This window comes from Apostichopus japonicus, chromosome 22 (genome assembly GCF_037975245.1).
Source record: "Apostichopus japonicus isolate 1M-3 chromosome 22, ASM3797524v1, whole genome shotgun sequence".
NCBI lineage: Eukaryota > Metazoa > Echinodermata > Holothuroidea > Aspidochirotida > Stichopodidae > Apostichopus > Apostichopus japonicus.
The window spans coordinates 11,841,140-11,862,495 of NC_092582.1; the positions used below are offsets into that span (position 1 = coordinate 11,841,140).

The 21,356-nt window shown below is 35.7% G+C and overlaps 1 protein-coding gene across 1 annotated transcript in view; it reads right to left on the reverse strand.

The window, feature by feature from the left end:
• The window catches only part of LOC139963376 (nucleoporin NUP188-like), a 48,279-nt gene that overhangs the window by 19,906 nt on the left and 7,017 nt on the right, over positions 1–21,356 (reverse strand). The window contains exons 8-29 of the mRNA XM_071964069.1: positions 21,141–21,263; positions 20,616–20,663; positions 19,432–19,518; positions 18,306–18,388; positions 17,260–17,331; positions 17,006–17,048; positions 15,539–15,742; positions 14,643–14,732; positions 13,543–13,608; positions 12,368–12,481; positions 11,189–11,315; positions 10,250–10,315; positions 7,927–8,028; positions 7,093–7,213; positions 5,855–5,942; positions 5,070–5,146; positions 4,093–4,207; positions 3,597–3,729; positions 2,782–2,872; positions 2,264–2,383; positions 1,052–1,298; positions 323–412 (exon numbers count right to left, since the gene is read on the reverse strand). Coding sequence (XP_071820170.1) covers positions 323–412; positions 1,052–1,298; positions 2,264–2,383; positions 2,782–2,872; positions 3,597–3,729; positions 4,093–4,207; positions 5,070–5,146; positions 5,855–5,942; positions 7,093–7,213; positions 7,927–8,028; positions 10,250–10,315; positions 11,189–11,315; positions 12,368–12,481; positions 13,543–13,608; positions 14,643–14,732; positions 15,539–15,742; positions 17,006–17,048; positions 17,260–17,331; positions 18,306–18,388; positions 19,432–19,518; positions 20,616–20,663; positions 21,141–21,263 — 2,307 coding nt within the window. The remainder of the gene's footprint in view (positions 1–322; positions 413–1,051; positions 1,299–2,263; positions 2,384–2,781; positions 2,873–3,596; positions 3,730–4,092; positions 4,208–5,069; positions 5,147–5,854; positions 5,943–7,092; positions 7,214–7,926; positions 8,029–10,249; positions 10,316–11,188; positions 11,316–12,367; positions 12,482–13,542; positions 13,609–14,642; positions 14,733–15,538; positions 15,743–17,005; positions 17,049–17,259; positions 17,332–18,305; positions 18,389–19,431; positions 19,519–20,615; positions 20,664–21,140; positions 21,264–21,356) is intronic.

A 21,356-nucleotide genomic window follows, 5' to 3' on the forward strand; every position in this document is an offset into this window, starting at 1 on the left:
TACATTTCGAGTGTTGGAGTGTTAGCTTGGAGTGTTAGTTCAGTGGTTAACGCTGGTGCCTTTCAATCATAAGGTCCCCGGTTCGAGTCACTCCCAGATTAATGTATGTTGTCCAGTTACAGAGTTGTTGACAATTAACAATTCATAATCATGGACGTTAAAATATGAATCTAAGAGACTGACTGCGGTCAGCTTGCGGCTTTGATAAGCCAATGATGGCTTCTTCGCGAGTTCCTGCTTGCAGGAGGATCTAAAATATACATACATTTCTCTCTTTAAGATCAGTGTTACAGTGTCCACCTACAAGAATAACAGGGCTTACCTCAACATGATTCTGTAACCTGGAGATGAAGGTATCTCTCACTGCTGGTGCTTGGTTTCCAAGACAACCATAAAGTGACATTGGAGCAACCTTATATGTGAAAAGAAGATGAAACAAATGATTCGTATGTACTTGTGTCAGGAATCATTGCCAAATTTGATTGTAGCATATTAAATATTTTTAATGGTCATCGTGTATTCAAGGCATCTTTAATATTGAATTATCATCAGACATAAAGGGCCACTAAAGAAACATGATGAAACAGAAATGAATTATTGATGTAAGCTGTAACTTACTGCTTACTGAATATCAATTCATGAAATAAACTTCTATACTTGAGGAAGGGATGTACATGAGGGATGAGGGTGGGGGAGGGGTCCTTTCTCTTTTTCATTGTTTGCTAATGTCCTATACTGTCTTTTTAGACGCAAGTGTTCCTCAAAGTTCTAAATTGAAAAGAGAAATATAAATCTGTGAGACATATACAAATCTCATGAAATAAGGAAACACAAAATCTTTTCCTGACAGGTCTGTGCTCATTGCTTAACATTAATACTAACACATTTGCCTCACAGCTGTACAAAGCTAAATCATAACACAAGACAGAGAAACAAAAGCATATTACAAAATCTATTTCATCTATCTACAGCACGTCCTAAGAGTTAACCTCAAATTTTGCAAAACCTCACACAGAAGAAACCCAACATATGAAAAACCAAAGATTCTTACCACTGCTAGTCTCCTGAGAAACAAGGTGGCCAGAGTCGGTAACTTTGGATCCTGACGGTGATAAATGTATCCGGCAATCACCGCTACCAGGTGCGGTTGATGGGGTAGGCCTGTGGTATGGGCGGTGAGGGCTTCCTCCAGGGGACAGGCTGGTTGGCCCAGGGGCTTCAGTAGCAAAAGACGATTCAGCACAGAGAGCGATAATTTGATGAGCTGACAGAGATCTAAAGCACTGCCTTGCATAGAACTGTGGAAAGTTGGAGACAATGAAAGCAGGTTAAAAAAATACGCTAAGATTGAAATATAAAATATGCTTCAATTTAATGAACAGCAAGTCTTGTGAAAAATTTCAAATTCTTGTCATTTTCTAGTCTCCGGATGAATTTTCTGCATTCCTCTTAAGACTTCTGTCCTCATGATCAGACGTTTAAAACTATGACAAATAGAAACCATGGGTGTGCCTAAGTGATTCAGCTCAAAGATCTTTTGGGGAAAAAAAAAGGTGAGAAAGCATGTCAAACTATGGATCTCTTGCCTTGAGAATACCAAATTCACACTTCACAGTAAAAGGTACTGTAGGTTTTACACGACTAACTAATCTGAGAGAGTCATTTTCATTTTACCGTGTTACACGGTGGAATGACATATGGCTGAGTGTCTTCTGGTGTCTCAAACTGACCGCCATTTTGATCATTTGTTCTCACATGATTGCATCAAATATTTCCTTCTTTGACTGATTTCTATAATATTTATGGCTTCTTATCAAGTGCTAAACTCAGGGATAAATTTAGTGATTAGACTTTTCATTGCAACTTCGGTGGCTTCTATCATAAAATAATGTCTGTTATCACAAAATAATGAAAAGACACAAGCATTGTGTCTGTGAAAATTGCTAGTCATCTTTGTATTTGTCCAGCAACTGTGTCATACTTGCTTATAGCGTTCTGCTATGTGTTACCAGATAAATTAAAACTGTAATAACAACAGTGTGGTTTACTCTGATGGGAATGTAAATGAAATCTGCTTTCCAGGATTTATTCAGTCTATTTAATGTCTGCAATCCCAACATGAGATATTAGACAGCCAGACAGCTAGGATTATACCAAAACTACATTATAAACACATAAACATTTCATTTTTCTAGTATGAACTTGTGCAGCAGTTTCTGTGAGGATAAAGACACTCCTTGAAATGGCGCCTTGCATTTCTCACCTCCCATTCTCGATCAGTTTCTGCTCTAAGGTATCAACTCCTGTCCCAGCCACAGAGAGTAAGGCCTGTCCCGCTGGGGTGTACAATAGGCCATGTATACAAGCTTCCAGCACAGTCACACTAAAAGGATCAATCACAAAGTTCAACATTGATACAAATCACCATCAGAAGAAGAATTGACTAGAAAGATAAATAAATATGTTTTAAGATTCCCAAAACCATTCAACTGTTATGTGAGTTATGTTGATGACATACTGTCCAATAGTAACAAAAATATGACAAAGCAAAGAGCTTTGAAGAAGAACTGTGGTGAAAGTTTTCATTTCATGACAACAAACACAAATTGAGCAAGTCTAAATATGACATCATCAAGCTTCTTGTGCTTGAAACTAATATATTATGTTTCAAACAAAGTGAAATAATTAATAATGGTAAATGTTTGCCCTTTGGAACATTTGCATAAATGACAAGACAAAGAGAGGGGAAAATTAACGATCATTTATCGGTATAAACCTGACCTTTTCTTTTCATGATCCGTTTTCTGAAACTTTTCGACTGGGACAGGTACGACATTCAGAACATGATGAAAAACTTCCAATGTCTTCAATCCTGTTACAAACATTTAAGAGAAAGTATGTTATTTTATTTATTACTTTATATTATGTCAAGGTTATGGTAGAAGAAGGAAAGATGAGACGTGAATATGAGGGGGAGGGGGGGGGGGGAGAGGAGGATGAGGATGAGGAGGAGGAGGAGAAGGAGGAGGAGGAGGAGGAGGAGGAGGAGGAGGAGGAGGGATTACATCATCCATGCGATACATAATTGCTAAACGTTCTTAACCATCCGTGCAGTACTGTGATCACATATAATGCACACCTCGACTGAATTCATTGATAGCTTTGGAAGAATGGAGAGTTGGACTCACTCTAAATTTTTCTAGTGATTTAAATATAAGTGACTTAAAAGTTTGACAGACCTTTCAGTTAAAGAAGATCAAAATAAAACAGCCGCTTTGACGGTAACTTTTAAATCCTTCCAAAACTCTACTAAATGATTTGTCTTCCTTCAAGATGATGTAAGAAATTAGTTTTTATCACAGTTGATGAACAAGTTGTAAGAGAGCTGTGTAAATGGTAGCAGACACTGAACCAATACTTGCATACATCCAGACAGTAAGGGCAGGGATGGGGCTTAGGACAGGAGAGGATAAAGGGAAGTAGCTGTAGAGAACTTATTTGTAAGAAGACACATTTCAATAGATTAGTTTAGCTTAATGCACAGTACACGAAAATGAAAAAAGAAGAAAAAGAAGCAGAAAAAAAATGTTACTGACCAATTTCATCTTTATCTGAAAAGGTAACATATCGCCACTTCTGAAAGTTTGCAAAGATGTACTTCTGAGTGAATATAATGCAGGCCAGTAAATCCTGTGAAACTGCTACACTTGTATCAGAATTTGACAGGGCCTGCAAGAATTAAAGGGTTGTATCAAAATGTTATGAAGAAACACGTTATATGTGACACATGTTTGAATATTAACATTAATCAGGGTGAAAACAATGTAATCTAGTAGCTGAGAGGTTGTGGGTTCAATTCCTGATTGCCTAAAATAAGGAGCTTCGTATTTCATCCAAGAATTGCACTTACTTTCCCGCCTGAGATGGTCATTCCAAATGGTACAGAAAAGCTCAAAATGAGCTCGACCTGTATATTGGGCAGCCAACCGATGTATCCTGCGGGTAATAAAGCCAGTTTGCTTCTCCCGCAAGAACATTTGACTGGGTGAATGAACTTATTGACCTATGAGGACATATTCACAAGCTACTGACCTTGACAATGGTTTGAAGAATCTCCAGGTAGCTTTTAGTGACATGGTATTGGCCACATGGTTGTTCTTTCTCCTGGAGGAGCCTTCCAAGGTCACCTGGATAGATACCCTCACCACTGTAAACATGGCAGAATTATTAAATAAGCTAAATGAAAATTAGTGCACAACAAGAATATCTATCCTATGTACCCTATGTACTAAGGTATTCTATGTACTAAGGAGTGTTAGCTCTGTGGTTAACGCTGGTGCCTTCCAATCATAAGGTCCCTGGTTCGAGTCACTCCAAGATTAATGTATGTCGTCCAGTTACAGAGTTGTTGACAATTCATAATCATGGATGTTAAATATGAATGTAAGAGACTGACTTTGGTCAGCTTGCGGCTTTGGTAAGCCAATGATGGCTTCTTCGCAAGTTCCTGCTTGCAGGAGGATCTAAAATACATACATGTACCCAACACTGACTTAAATTTTGTATTTCAAAGATGTTCTTGTTCATGAAGGTCTGAGGCCAATGATCCCAGCTGGGCCTTTACTTTAATAATTGCCAACAGATGAGGTGACTTTACAGACCCGAATGTTTGATAACGGAGATAGAATAATTACTAATGACTGCAATAAGTTCACGCCTCAGTTTACTTCTGATGGGCCTCCCTTTGATTGATAGTTCTCTCAATGGAATGTTGTGATGGAAAACACTACCTGAAATTCTACAGTTGTATGACTGCATTTGTGTGAGTGTGTGAAATTTCACATCAAAACTTTCTTCTTGTAAATTTTTTTGGCATGATAATCCACAATTTGAATTACGTAAACCCATGCCTTTTAAGGTCCAAAAATCACTGGTAGGACGTACTCCTCTGGCAATACCCTTCCAGTTTTAATTCAAAAGTGTTGCACTTGACTTGCACTGATTGTGAACATGTTGGGCTCTGTTTTTTTTCAGGTTTTAAAATTGTCAGTAAAGTTAGACCATCTTACCTAACAGCCAGTTCAACATCTGTGTACAAGTTTCCAGTTTGAGGAAGAAAGCCACAATCTTGCAGAAGTTGCCATACCTGCAAAATAGCAACATGAATTCAAATCATTTTTAACACTTATTACATGTGCACACAACACTATAATTTAGGGGCACGGCCATGTGGGTACCTCTGGGTGTCTTTAGCCCACCACCCCCACTGAACATGATAAAGGGGAAGGCTCCCCCCCTCAAACACTGGCAGACATTATATTACAAAAAGTTGTAATTTTTCAACATCATATCAAAAGTTGCACAATATGGTACCAGTTTGCATCTAAGCATCGCAATTTGAACAAAATTTCTCAAAAGGGGATAGGACACCCATCTCCTAAGAATCCTCCCCTGGATGACTTAAAATCTTAGCCCATGCCCTGCTGCACAGTACGAAAAGGTGGTTATTCCTGCTATAATTATTTCAATGTATATGTTTATAGTTTAAACTGTACAAACTTTTGGAAACTAAACACTAACGGTTAAGAATGACACAATTGCTCTAAATTTAATAGTGGGTAAGACTAAAGAAAATAAATTTTTCTTTCCCAAACCCCCCCAACCATTACCAAACAATGTGCTGTCGGCTAAGTCACAAGAATACTTCAAAATATGTGCCACAACCAAACTCCTGTAATGACTTCTTAAGTCTGACAAATAATAGGGGCATGGCATGCTAATCTCCATAAAGCAACTATCTTTGTGACAGCGGTTACATCTAGTAGGAAGTCAGTTCATTCTTGGAGCATTTTACCTTTTGCGGTTCCTGCGTGGCAATGACGTTGAGGCATTTAATGCACCCTGCGATGAGCTCAAGAGGTGGAGACTGTAGTCTTGATAGACTGTAAGTAATAAGATGGAGAAAGAACTCATCCACTGTGGTCAGTCCTACAGTTTCTACTATTATATCATATTTTACATAACTCTGCAGCCAACCGTATTAATGTAACTCTTGCCACAGGTTCAGTCAGCCTGCCTGCCTTTGTAATTTATGCTATAAATATTTCGATTGTGTCTATTTGGCCTTGGTGGTGTCAATGAATTGATACAGCCGACAAAGAAAGAAAGGTTGCAACTGGAGGCACATGTGCATATATACTAATATATACTAAAATACACTAATACTAATATATACTAACATATACATATATACTAATATATACATATATACTGTGCACATATGTACTGATGTGATAAGTGAAAGGGGCTAATACCATAAATTGGATTTAACTCCTACTTGTCTTCGAGTCATTACAAATTTCCTCCATATCCACATAAGCATGATAATATCCTCACAACTGATTTTCCACTTACTTTTACATGACTTTGTTAAAACAATGGTTCAATCTATCTTCCGCTTGCTTACCAACAATCAACTATTTGAAATCCTGGTGTGGCCGATGGTGGAAATCCCATTCTAGCCAACCATAGGTCAATGATAACCAGTTAATTTCTCTGTTCATGATTTAATTAAGCTCACTATAAACAAGAGAACTTTGAAATGGTCCAGAATATGATATACCCAAACTGATGGAGAAGTCAGAAAGGAAAGAGGAATGGGTGTTCATACAAACATCATTAATGGGTATTAAACTTGTTGACATAATGCTTCAGATTTTGCCACCAGAACAGTCAGTAAATTGTTGTCACCTACTGTGGCATACTAAAACATCAGCCAGTAAGCATAAGTGGATAAACAGTCTGAGAAGATACTTTAAGAAGATGAGAATTTATATTGTTTAGGTATCCTTGCTTGTTTAATACTAATATACCTTGAACAAATCACAACAGAAAACCCTTGAAAAAAAACACTTGATCCCTATTTATTAGGCAGCATTACTTGTTGAAAATGCAAAGGTATTCATTGATTACTGATTATGCAAATAGTAATCTGTGTTTTCCACAAATTACAAATAACTCTTTTATGCAAATTTAACCTGTATTTACAGGAATATCACTCCACAGTAAAAAAGCAGAAAACTATAACTATACCTTGATAGGAGTGGCCCAATGCTTTCTGTGATTGGTTGAAGCTCTTTATGAATTGACCAATTAGATTCCAGCAGAGCTGTTACCAGCTGTATAATGTCCTTCACTTCATGCAGAACAATTTCTGTCAAACAAGGAAATCAACATAACTATTAAATAGATACAAACGCAAATCTACAAAAAACTCTGATAAGTCTGCTGCAAAGCAAATATTATAAATTAAGGTATGCCTTTCTATGAGAACAAAAGAACATTAATAACAATCCCCTGATATGCATGCAACATTGTAAGCATTAAATGGATGACCTGGGAAACTATCTAATGTTTATATCTGATATAAGCTATAACAAAGGAAAGATTTTAGTACAATTTCTTTTTCCAGTTGCTTCGAATTCCAACTCAACAAAGACACATTGGTACATGGCAGGCGCGTAGCCAAGGAAGGGGGGGTTGGTGAAGGGGGAGACCGCCCCCCCTTGAGCATATTTTTTTTGTATGTTTTTATGATATCGCTAGTAATTTCAAAATAGAAAATGCTTAAAGTAGATGCAACTTATAAGGCCTGGGAAGTGCCATTTCTAGAGATCTGGGAGGCATTTTCGGCCAAAATGGTTTGTCAAGAATTATATTACAAGAGATCATTAACATCATCATGGGGGTGGAGTAGGGTTGGGGTACATTGACTCCACTGTCACAATATATGCAAGCTGACAACCATGCAATCAGATATTCGGTGTGAATCACTCAAAACATACCAGACTGATTCATTGAACTAGTCCTATGTTTTGTCGGCATCTATTTTAAAGGACAGCATTGAAAACAATTTGATATACAAACCTGCTACGTAGCCTTGCTGGGCAGTTTTAGTCAGCCAATCGGTGAGGCATGCATAAAGTTGCCAGGCATCATACTCTACCTCCCACTGTATGAGAGGAGCAGCTGTGAAACAGACAAGTAAATGTATGGATTGATGGAAAGTAATTAATGATGCTGTGATGATATTATATGCCAAGGGTCCGGGACAGTTTCCCATAAAAATAATGATTTGGGACAGTTGATTCTTGCATGTGTAGTACATCCCTTCATTGAAACTTATATGTTATAGATAAATATGATAGGAATTTAGATGGGATGATTACCAGGCAGAGTGAAGAGAAATAAATTAACAGGCATGCTATCTCTTGTAATTGTAACAAATAGGTGCATAATTTACATATAAATCACATGCAATAACTGTCTTCCACAAAAATACAGGCATTGTAGATGGAATGGAGAGTTCAATTGGAATATTGGCAAGTGTGAAAATAACGGCTGAATTCAACCCTTTTTAATTACGGTCACCATGATCGCATTGGCGACCACAATTCTCGGCTGGCGATGAGAATTTCTGGAAAAATTAATGCTAGTCGCCAGCCCTATAATACTGTGGCGATCAGTTTTGCAACTGAAAATTTCACCAATGCTTTACAACAAACTGAAATGTACTTACTGACTAAACGCATATGTTGCTAAAAAATTAATATTGAATGGATTTCCCTTACAAAACTGTGGATATTATGAAACAAACCACGTTCGGCAAAGCCCCGTTTCTAGAATGCCTAACAATGAACAGCGTGAACGATACATACATCAGTTTACAACTGCAGTGTTAACCCTACTTAAATATCACGGTAGGCTGGCTTCATGTGTTTCAAATTTTCCCAGGTACCTTGCCAACAACCCCCTGTCTTACACCTGTTTTTAAACATTTTTGGCACGTGTCCAAAAAAACTTTTCATGGAGTAAACTATTTTGGCTCCACTCTAGAATTAATTAGGTCAGTCAGTTAAGGATCGGTAAAGTTATGCGAAATATTATCTTAGACATTCAAGAAAAGTAGGTAAATATCCCCATAACATTAGGGTAAGTAAAACACACCTCAAGCCAACTGACTCCTTCGCATGGACAAAACAAGTTATTCCCCAATGATACACGAGGCACAGTCTATACCATACAGACATAGCACGATATCAAGGCCTCAATAGCTAGAGTATGGCCATCTTTATGAAAGTAAAACTTGCAATCCCATGTTTTAGGCCACTTGGCATGATTAACTAAATGCTAAATATTGTTTCCATGTCCTTGTAGAGAACGTCAACTTCGCAAAATACAATTTAAGTTGTGTTTTTGTTGTTACGTGAGATCCGTAACCGACAAAGTGGTTAGGCTATTTACTATACACTTAACTATGGTAGGATATTAATTTTTCCTTTTTTTGGGGAAATTCTAGAAAATACTTTCTTTTTCCCCCGCTCAACACCAGCTGTGGTCTTATGGTTAATTCGTAAATGGGTGTACTAGAGCCTTGTTTACATGAAATTAGTTGCATTTAGCACGATATGCCAGTTTCGCGTGAATTTTTCGAAAGTATTTTGCTCGATCTTTCGTAAAATTTGAAAGGTGTACCAACTTACTTTTCATACACAATTGGTAATTTCTCTACTGATTTCCAGAGTTTTGTTCTCTATACAGAGAATGTTGTAACGGACGGGTTTTTACGAACTTCAAAAGTCATGAAGTTGATAAACTTTATTTCTTTTCAACTTTCTTAACCACGGAATGCTAGAATAACATTTACACATAAAACGGAGAAAGGATAATCACATTTTTTTTCCACATTTATTTCAAATTTCTTTCACAAGAAATTATTGTCATTTGTTCAATCCCAAAAAATCATGGTGATAATAATAATTTTCGATATATCGCCCAACCCTATAATAGCGCGGGAATTAGAACTTAATTATACTATAGTTCAACGTTAGTGTAGTCAGTACTGACAGTAGTTCTACTTGATGTTGAGCCTAGGCCTAGTGTTTTTTGTACTAATATTTAGCATATCAAAGTGGCGATCACATTTACATGCTGGGCGACCAGAATTTGGGGAAAATAAAGATCTAGTCGCCACAGGATGTTCCTCCTGGCGACCTCATTCACTGGGGAATTAAAAAGGGTTGGCTGAATTCCTTGGTCAAATAGTACATACTGCTTGTCTCTTACACTGTTAATAGGGCAATCCCTGTTACTGTTAGAAAGAATCTAATACAACTCATCCATTTGCTACCAGTGAATTGTTTAAGAAAAATAAAAGGTGTGAAATGATACAAACAGTAGAAAATCTTACCATTTGGCCTATTGATCAGCTGACCTTCTGTTCCTTCTGGGATGTTGAACTCCTTTGACCTGTCACCTATGAGAGTAACCAAAGCAAAGCCCCATAAAAAACATCATCACTCTTGTGCATTATACTTTACATACATCATGAAAAATATGACCAAACTATTAATAATGAAGACCATCAGCATAATTAGGGAATTGTGCCTGATGTAATTGAATGAAACATCTCCATGTGCTTTCCACTAGCAGTCTGAACCTACCACTTATCCTAAATGTAGTTAAGTATAGCGCAGTAGTCCTAAATGATAGAAAGGCATAAATATTAACTTATACAAAATCCTTTCAGTGTGATTATCAAGTTCTAACTTTTTGACAAGTTTAGTTGCAGGGGTTTAAGTTGTAAAGTCGTATCAGGAGGCCTTGGCCTCCAACAAGACTGTAAACCTTCAACTTTAACTTTCTAGGCACAAAATCATGAAGTTGACAATTTCATTATTGCTCTCATTTTTGCTCCCAAGAGATCCCTGAATTGGTGATACTCCATCCTGGTATTAAACCACAATCCCCAATACTGATAGAGGTGAGGACACAATAAGGCAGTATGAAAGGGGCTATTAATATTGTTTCTATCCCATTGTAAAGAACGGGAAAAAATATTTTTTCCGATTCAAAAGCCAGTATTAAGCAAGTCCACTAAACTTACTGTAGTTTGTACAGACACTAAAGTCTATTTTTATTGTTCTACTTTGTTCTTCACATGTTAATCAAAGTTAAGCAAATCACTAAAGGAGGGCTAGCAAAGTAATTGAAGAAATAAAACATTTTGAATTGACCATGAGACACTTCTGTATGAAGCATTTTTTAATTTACCATCTAATACTCCATGCACATAAGAAATAATATGATAGGTTGAAAAGATTCTAAGGAAACATTCAACACCATATACCTTCCTTAGCCACTATTTTGGTCTTTTTTAATCTCCATCGTCCTGCCCTGATATCTTCAATGTCTTCGGCTCTGTTGTTGTCAAGAGGCTCAAGGAATGTTGGTAGTCGTGAAAACAGAGTGAAAATCTGAGAAAAGGACAGAAGCTGTCATTAGTTTTAAGTTCTTGTGACATAGACGATTCTCCCAGTAGGTGAACACTTCACCAAACCATTGTTAGAGGTAAGTCGGTGGTACCGTGAACCAGGCTGACATGCTAAACTAATTTTCTGTAGTTACCTGTACCACAACTAGAGTAGTATAAATCTGGTTGAAAACTATTAAACCATGACAGAAAGTCCCTAAATCGAAAAAGGAATGAAATAAACTACTCAAATCAGGAGGAATGAGGCTATTTGAAAACATATCAGAATTCCTTGGTGAATGAATGCAACAACAGCTGTCACATGGATTGGGAATTACTGTGCTAAAATTTCACCTTTTTTAGCTCTTAAACCCAGGTCAGATGCTGGGTAAGATTTCAAGTGCCCATGATATTAATTCCAATCCACCAGCTATCATATGGTGGGGTAGGGCATGTCAGTGGAAAACTATCTATGCTCTAACAAGCTTGGAAAATGACGAATTTGGTGTGTAAAGTCAATTGAATAAGTAATTGTGGTACGATACTCTTGAATAGAAACCTTCTACTGGAACCACCATATATTAATAAACAGTTCTCAAATAGAACTATAATAGTCTTGGATCAAAAATTATAACAATGACATTGTAGAAATTCAAATAACTAGCAGTATGAAGACCAAACACAATGTGATCAAACACTAAAAACCTAGCAGATTTGGACCTTGGATCTGAAACTGCTAGTCCTGATTGAAGAGAACCATCATAAAGATGCAACAGGTAAACCCAACTCTCAAGTAGGGAAGCTGCACATACTAACCTCACCCCCTCCCACCCCCCCTCCCTCGCCTCTCTACCGGCTAGTGTCCTAGTGGTGTGCACTTCACTATGAATTTAACTCGATTAAACAGGGAACTTCTCTCCCTTTACTACATATATAGATCTACCCGTATGCTGAATCATACACGGCTAGCAGCTGCTGTGATACGATATGAAGCCAGTATATTTGTAACCGTTACATAACATTCTCTTTACTGTGACGATTAACTTTGTCACTCACTCGTTTGCTGCCCTCCGATGCAAGAGCAGTGGCAAGGTTCATCAGAGGTGAAAACTCAATAGGAAACTTCTCTATAGCTGTGTGTAGCAGGGATCCTTGATTTCCCTCAAAATCCTGCAAATAAAATTGATATTACAAATGTTGACACATCCTTCTTTTATATCAAACAAGAAAAAAAGACATGTTTGCAATAACTTCCAATAAGTAAGGCTTAGCCTGTATGTAATACTAGTCTTCTCGTCTTATGTCAACGAAAATCAGACCCGACCATCATTATTGATCTATGTGATAGAGATTACTGTCACGAACAACTTACCCAAGCTGCTAAGATAGATGTTATTTCATTTAGGAGGTTATCACAGATTCAGTGTTCCTTCACATACTAGGCTTGAAGACTTGATCAAATATGTCTAAATATGACATCAATGATCATCAAGCCACATGTGCGTGCTTCAATATTTTGTGTTTTTTCTTTATTTATTACTCATTTATTTTCTGTCATGGAGACTGGTTTTGCAAATGTTGAATCGCAAAATAATGAATCTCTCAACTTGCCCTTATGATGGCACAAAAACAAAAGGTTTCAGATCCTAATGACAATATGACATCACAGATCTACAAAATGACATGACTTTTAAACTAGGATATTCACCAAACTGAACAAAGCTTTTTGTAGCTGTTTGAGGGATTTGTTCTTCACATAGCTCTCTGTCATATTTAGCCAAATGTTGGGACTTTGATTCACCTTTTAGCAGTAGTCATACATGTAGCATCATTTCTCTTGCCTTCAATATACTTGAACACATAACATATTATTATTACATTATATTCATTACATTAAATGGTGTTTCATTAATGTCACAACAGATACTTTACGAATTCCAAAAATCATTTTACTTTTCTCTAACGCACATTGTAGCCCTTAGCTTTAGACATAGCAAACTTTCATAGCAGATTCACCTAGCCTAGAGTTTGTATAAGAATATGGGCAGCAATAAAAAATAGTCAATAATAATAAAAGACCACAGTCTATCTACAAAACATACATAATGACGTAAAATAATATTTTGGCAGACATCTTTGGTCTTTGTTGTTTATTTTGTTTATTGTTTATTACTCCTTCAAAATTCCTTAATTGTTCTATATTATATTATGATGAAATTATTATTACTCACTGCTGACCAGAAGTCCTGACAGAGATGTGGTTGGCTCAGTAGTTGGACAAATAGTTCAGAAAGATCCTACAGGAGTGAATAGACACAGTTTATGAAATCAAAACAAAGAAAGATTTTCTTTGTTGAACAGAGAATAGTAATTAAATAGCTCAAAATAGAAGATATTCTTTCAAAAGTGAAATAGTTTTCCCTAATGCAATTTAAACTCCTCATTGAATGTAAAGACATTTTCAATATATAATCCCATGCAGTACATTTGCATATAAACAGATATTCTGGTGGCCAAAAATGTGACACCTATTTGGAAAAGAATTTACAATATTCCACACTGTTGGTTGAAACCCAATCTCAACAGCTTCTCCCTAACTTGAGATGTATTTGATTGAATGGAACTTATTTTGACTGGCTTAACTCATGATTCTTCTCTGGAGATGATCACAGTATACTCGGTAGGTGGTCTGTGATGTCATAATGGTATTTGTTCATCAAAGACTTTATTTTCTTATTATCAGTTTCTTGTTAATTTGTCCTTGCATCTTGATACATTGGAAATGTTTGTTCAGCTGTCAAGGTTCTCTATATTTGGATTATAAAAATCCACTTATTTTGAGAAATGTTAATATTGTCACGAAAAAGCAAAAGCATTTTCAGCTGAATTATGATGACGACATTATTCACTCTACTGTTGCCAGATGCATTCATAAAATACCACCAAATTTGATATAAATTCTATCTTTGTCATACTATATGTTATGAGGACGTAGTTTCCACCTGAAGATGCAGAACATTTCTAGTATTTTTACTAAGCAATCAACTTCAACCACAAGAATATCTCTTTACTGCTCTGTTCCACTGTACTTGAAATTATAATTTTATTCACAATTAAAAAAAAAAATCTTTAAATCAAGGGTTGATTGTTTGAGCCTTTTCTTCTATGAATCTTGTTGTGAGCGTCCAGTGCCACGCCACCAAACATAGTATATCAAGCCTTGGATTGGAGTTGCATCATATTAACAAAAACACTCACAATATATTGAAAACTTAGTGTCTTGAAACACTTGCAATTTAATTTAGAATAAACAGACATATGGAGATCTTACCTTTGTTGATCCCAGCGTATCCTCTTGGAAAGTTGAGAGTAAAAGCGAAACTAAAGCATAGACCACAGAGTGAGCTACCAATGATGGCATCTGCAATGAGATAGTAGGTCCGTATTAAAACAAAACTTGTTAATGTCCTTTGGCAAATGTTTGATACCACAGATGCTAAAACCCAAAACAAGTCTGTTAAAAAATATGTTAAACAAGTCAACTTATTCTTTCAATACTGAAAAGAAGATTGACTGTTGAAAATTTTGGATTTCTGTATCTGGCTCCGTAGTATGTTATCAAAAGATTCTGGATGACAGAGTTTATAAATTTAAAGGAATCATTAATGACTTGATACTTAATGTTCATATATGGTGATACAATTATTTGGTAGCTTGGTTAAGTTTGATTGAATGCACTCTCATTTTTAAAAACATTCGGTAGGTTTCTGAGCAAGTTTTACAAACAGTGATTTTGCTGCATTTTCTCAAAGTGAAACATGTTGAACATTGTTTGAAAAGAAAAAGGAAAAAAAAAGTTGGATACCGAGCTAGATTACTGTAAAATGGCATGTATGTGACAGAGTGCTCTTTATACAAAAAAAAAGGTTGTATCTTGCATTTAGACAATCTCAACAACTAAAGCTTTCTTTATAGACCTGAAAAGAATGTAGTATTATTGAAACTAGTCCCAGAATACCCTTGAAATGCAGCACTATTTTGGTGAAAGTCTACCAAATTCAACAGCTAAAGAATTCAAATTGTTTCCTTGGTACTGTACAGTATGCAATACCTACTGCTAGCGCTACCAAGTTGAAACATTTTCTTTCACAAAAACAAGACAAAAATAGTAACCGTAATAAAATAAACTTGTACCAAACACATGAAAAACTCAAGTCTATCACTTACAGCTTTGTCGTTTACAGCAGCCAGACATTTCAGCTCTGCCACGAGGTACTTGAAAACATGAAGATTGAGGGCTTTTTGACCAAACACTTGAACTTTGGGAAGAACTTCTTGTGGCCAAGACATAGCACAAATTGCCATCCATGCCAGAAGGACGGGAGCTTGGGGTTCTGAATTCCCCATAGAATCGATCATCTTCCCTATTTCCTGTGGAATGAAAAATGAAACTTATTTATGGACAAATGCAGAGATGCCAAGTTAGGAAAACACTAAAATTCCATAATCAGAGAATGAGTATTTTATACACAAAACCAATATTGTATTTTTTGGCATCACCTTTCCACATACGCAGCATTAATTGACATGCTTTCACTCAACCCTCAAAGCTCAGTTGCAACAATATCACATAAATTTTGATGATATATTTGGCCTGAATTGACTTTGTAACAGAAGTCTTTGCATATTTGACTTTAATACACTCACAAAAGATCTGTAAGAAATGATACATCAATGGTTTCCTTCACCATATTTTATGATTTTATGTGTGGAATTCTTAAACTCTATGTATTGGTAATGTAGAAGCAGGAGTTACATGTCTGAGGATATGAGAAGTCAGAATACTGTTAGTCCACACCTACTAGAGATGTGTGGCTGTCTCAGTCAGGTATGGTGTTTGAGAAATGCAGGTGCATGCAAAATCAATGAACTACATATATAAAAATCCTATTTCCTGTATTTTAAATGTTTCCTGTATATTAATTGTTTCAATCCCTGTAAGAGCTTCGAGCAGCGTTTGCTGATGAACACGCTATATAAGTACTATTTTAATATTTTATTATTATTTCCATACTTATTGGGATTTTTTTTCCATAACAAGGACATAAAATCCAGACTGTCTGACATGTCTGTAAATGACTTTAAACTGGAAATGATATCTGACTGCTGCTAAAAAAAAAACTCAGTTTAATATTGATAGGTACAACGTTGTTTTATTTCATGCCAATTACTCTAGGCTCTGGAAAGTTGGTGATGACATCAGCACCAACATCAGCTTGGTCTTCATGTCTGTCATGTTACATTACATTACATTGACATAAAGGGTTTACCACTCTGTGTCAATAAATTTGGAATATTCTTTCAGCATAATGTTAATTACTAGGCATGTAAGGATGATATGCAAGAGTGTATTGCATTCGACTGAATTGTAATCCACTTGAAATTTTATTTTTTCAGAAACCAAAATACCAGTTTTAATCTTTCCTGTTGATAACTGTGGTGCATTAATAAAGCTGATACTTTTTGTACGCGAGATAAAATTTCCAGCTATTTTCATACTGTAGGTTATCCAACAAAATGAAAAATACAAGAAAAACATCAAAATAATGTCTTCTTTCTTCCTGTCCTCAATCATCTTTCAAACTAACATCATTAAAACTAATCGTGTAAAGAACATCCAAGACGATAGTTTACCTCCGAGAGTCGTTTGTCCTTAATCAGTTTGTGGCTCTCGACGCTGTAAGAAGAGAAAATGTACACCATTACTGGATGAATAAGTCCATGGAGCATGTATTATCGGGAACAAAGGTTGATATGGTAAATGATATCACCCACTTGACAGACATAGTTTGCCACTGAAATATCAAAAAAGAAGAATTTCCACAAAGAAGATGAAAAGTGACAATTGTAATGAAATATATGTCAAAATTGCAAGAATGTGTTTTCACCTTGTTTGATCGCCTACATCCATCAAAGAGTAGAGGTCCATACATTCAATCACAATCATTGAACACAGAAACCTGTATTGACAACAAAAGAAGATACATATGAATTGTCAAAGAAAAAGAAGTTTTTCCAAATCAAACCCACATTTAAACATATCGTTGTTATGCCGACCTGCACCTAATGTTGAAGTTCCCTTCAATTGCATCTCGGTAACACAGAATTGAGAACTGACCAGCGCTTTGGTTGATTAGAATCTTGACATGATTAAGAGTTTCTGGGAAATAGTTATTCCAGAATATGATACTGAAAGAAGTTTTGATCAGAAGCTAAAATTCATTCTGCTTTCATCCAATTACCGTGAATATGGATTAAAGAACTGACCACTCGTGTCGAAGGATAACTTTAGGCAGAATATTAGTCTTGATACATCATTGCCATTATATATAAGAGAAACATTTGAGTGATACTTGTACTTCTATATCTATTCCCATGTTCAACTTCAAAATATAATATAATAATATTATATATTAATATAATATATGATGAAAAATATATTATATATATTTAAGACCAAATTGACAAATAGTCTGCTCCTCAGTTCAGGCCTTAATGTTAATGTCAATCCATTGTTTTATAAATTTTAATAATAACAACAAATGAGGTTCTTATAAGTTCATATAAACATCATCGCCGTCGTTGTACTCTGACTTTTTGTCTCTTACTCTAGTCTCACTATGTGTTTGCACCAATTTGCCTTTGAAAAGACATCCTGCAATGATCAAAGTGTCTGACCCTCTGGGATTTATTAATATTATCCTAACTTTTATATATTATGGTAGATACTACTGTATATTATCCTTGATTCTAACTTTTATATACATTTTCCTACACAGGTGACTGATTGTATAGGATACCGTCTGTATGAATGTCATTTCATAGTGTAAAGTACCATTTCATTTACAGTATGCATCCTCCCAACTACATAATTAGGAAAGCTACATTATTTAATTAATTCAAATATAAAAAAACCCAGATTGGAAGTACTTACCCTATCCTTCTTGTCAACTGCTTGGCTACTTCTTCATTGTCCAGTAGGTACCTGTATGGTTGACGTGTACCGTATCCCTGCCTCTGTAACAGTATCAGAGGGTAGCAAAAGTTGAGCACACAAATTTGGAGAAATTATGAAGAAACTTTAACATCCCATGATGTCTCCCCCGTCCAAAAAAAAAAAAAAAAAAATCAATAATGGATGGGGGGGGGGAATTATATTAGCATTCTACATTTCTGTCCAGTTTTGTCTGATTTTACTGATAAGAAACACTTTAATTAAACAACCTATACTTCCAATGCAATTTTTAACATAAACGAATCATCAATAAACTTGGTCAGTTTATAACTGAAAGCCAAACCATGGGAGGACTTTTAAAATTGAGAACATCTTGTGGGAGAACAAGGCTTGACTTCTTTCCAAGAGAAATTTGAAATACTCTTTCAGGGATTTATTGTATCTGAATCAATCACTAGTACAGTTGTTGATTGACCCTTTATGGAAATGAAATTATATTAATTGAATTTTGTGGCTTAATTAAGAAATACAGTGGTGCTCTGAAGTAGGGATGCAGTCCTGAGTTTGAGCCACAGATTCCAGCCTTTTTAAATGAATGCTTAATATTAAGAAAAATCAAACTTGTCTTGAGTATGTGCTTGTAACTGTAGCATATTTTCTTGGTATATTGTTAAAACTCATAGACCAGCACTTATACTATTACTCATGGCACTTTGAACAAAACTGTACGTAGTTCATACTCTTGATGCTGTACTTGTATTACCTATCTGCCGATTAGAATGATCATGTATATAATACTGCTGCCCCCAGCTAGCTCACAGGTGTACTCACACTCTTGATGTTATACTTGTATTACCTAACTGCTGATTAGAATTATCATGTATATATACTACTGCCCCCAGCTAGCTCACAGGTGTACTCACACTCTTGATGTTGTACTTGTATTACCTAACTGCTGATTAGAATTATCATGAATATAATACTACTGCCCCCAGCTAGCTCACAGGTGTACTGACACACTTGATGTTATACTTGTATTACCTAACTGCTGATTAGAATTATCATGTATATACTACTGCTGCCCCCAGCTAGCTCCCAGTCTCACCTGAAACAATTTGGCTAACGTCAGGAGGTGATCGGATGGAGAGTCGTGACCATGGAGGTAGAGAAGAATGACCTCTAGGAGCTCAACCTTTAGAAAAATACAAAATAATGAAAACCAACTATAGTATTACAGTCTATTGTTAGTTATGTTAGTTTAGTAGAAAAAAAAGTATCAGGAGGGACACTCAAGTCCCCATCAAGGACCCTACAGGAGAGGGAAAAAAAATGAAAACACAAACACTCAGACCCGATTGCAATGCTTGAAGTGCTAGTCCAAAGCATTCTTAAACCCATTGACACTACTTGCATGTACAACTTTCTCAGGCAAGCCGTTCCACTCATTCACAACCCTATTAGAAAAAAAGTTATGCCGAATATTAATCCTACTTTGTGACTTTTGGAGTTTAAGACAATGACCTCTGGTACAACTACTATTAGCAAACATGAAAAAGTTGGTAAAGGATAAATTGTCAAAACCATACACAATCTTGTATGTTACAATGTGTATTAGACTCTATATCTATTGCACAAACTAAAATGTTTTACTTTCAATTACTACTCATTTCACTTTATGCTACATTTCTCAAAGTTATCCATCCAGGGGCTTCAGCTATATCTTACTGTGACAAAAAAGTAAAGTAATGGTTGGTGTCTTTTTCAATTTCAAAACATGTTTTTTTTTTCTTTTTGGGGTCTTTTCTTGTCTTTCTTTTTACTTTTGTTACACTACCATTAAATTTGTTTTTTTTTAATTTTACTTATCTATGTTTGCATTTTGGTTACATTAGAAAACAATGTATAGCACAAAGAAGTTTGACTCCATGCCATTAATGGACAAACAGTCCATTCTTTGCTTAACAGGATCTGACCATCTTCATTACAAAGCAGGAAAAGGAAATATGATGCTTGATGACAAGTTAATAATTCTTCATAACAAGGCATGATAATTGTCTCATCATTTATACTGCACAATTCAAGGAATTCAATATTTTGTAACATATTCTGTTACCAGTAACACTCTGCATTGTAAACAAGGAAGAGGAACATGTTGTCAATGCTAGAAAACGTGAACAAAAAGGTGAAACAACCAGAGATTACAGTCATAAGTGGCTATTTACGTTCGTCTTTCGAAATGCTCTAAATATAGAAATATTAGTATGGCAGAAAGAAAAGTTATGATTATACCTCTTCCCTCAAACATTGGACACACCATCTGATTCTTTGCCTTTCAGTCTGAAAAGAAAACAATGGTTTACTTAATAGTTGATGTTACCACGACAGCCACATAGTTCACTTTAATAGAAATGTTAAGATATTGAATTCTAGTTGTTTAAACACTTATATTCTGTTGTATCGCCACTCAGATAAACAACTCAACTTTCATTTTCAAAACAATCAAGTAAACTCTCAGCAACTGTTGTGTATTCATAATAAGGTATGTTTATAATTAAAGTCTATGATTAAAAAGTACATGCCAAATATTAAGCTACATTGCTTGTATTCTCAATGTTCACCTAGCTTGTTTCATTGAGACATAAAATAATGCACTTTTTATTTGGGAGAGGTCAATTTTACACGTAACAATTTGTGATATCATAGATTTACAAAAAATAGAGTTTTTATTGACTTTCGTTCTGAGCAGCAAAGATTTATATAGCAGAGATTTTATTTGATTTTACTCAGCAAAGATTTATATGGTACTGTACTCACCATCAATAGTGTATGAGTTTGTTTTTCTGGGGGTGGGGCTTCAAATCGGTCCTTATACTGAGAGACAAGTTTGCCAAAGAGATCCTTGCCTTGAAGATCTTCAACAAAGTCATAATACTCAGTCTGAGAATCAAAGAGAGAAGAAAACAAAACATAGTTTATAACAGTATGAGAAAATTAAAAGTACTCTCCATTAACAGAAGAGCAATGTCAAAG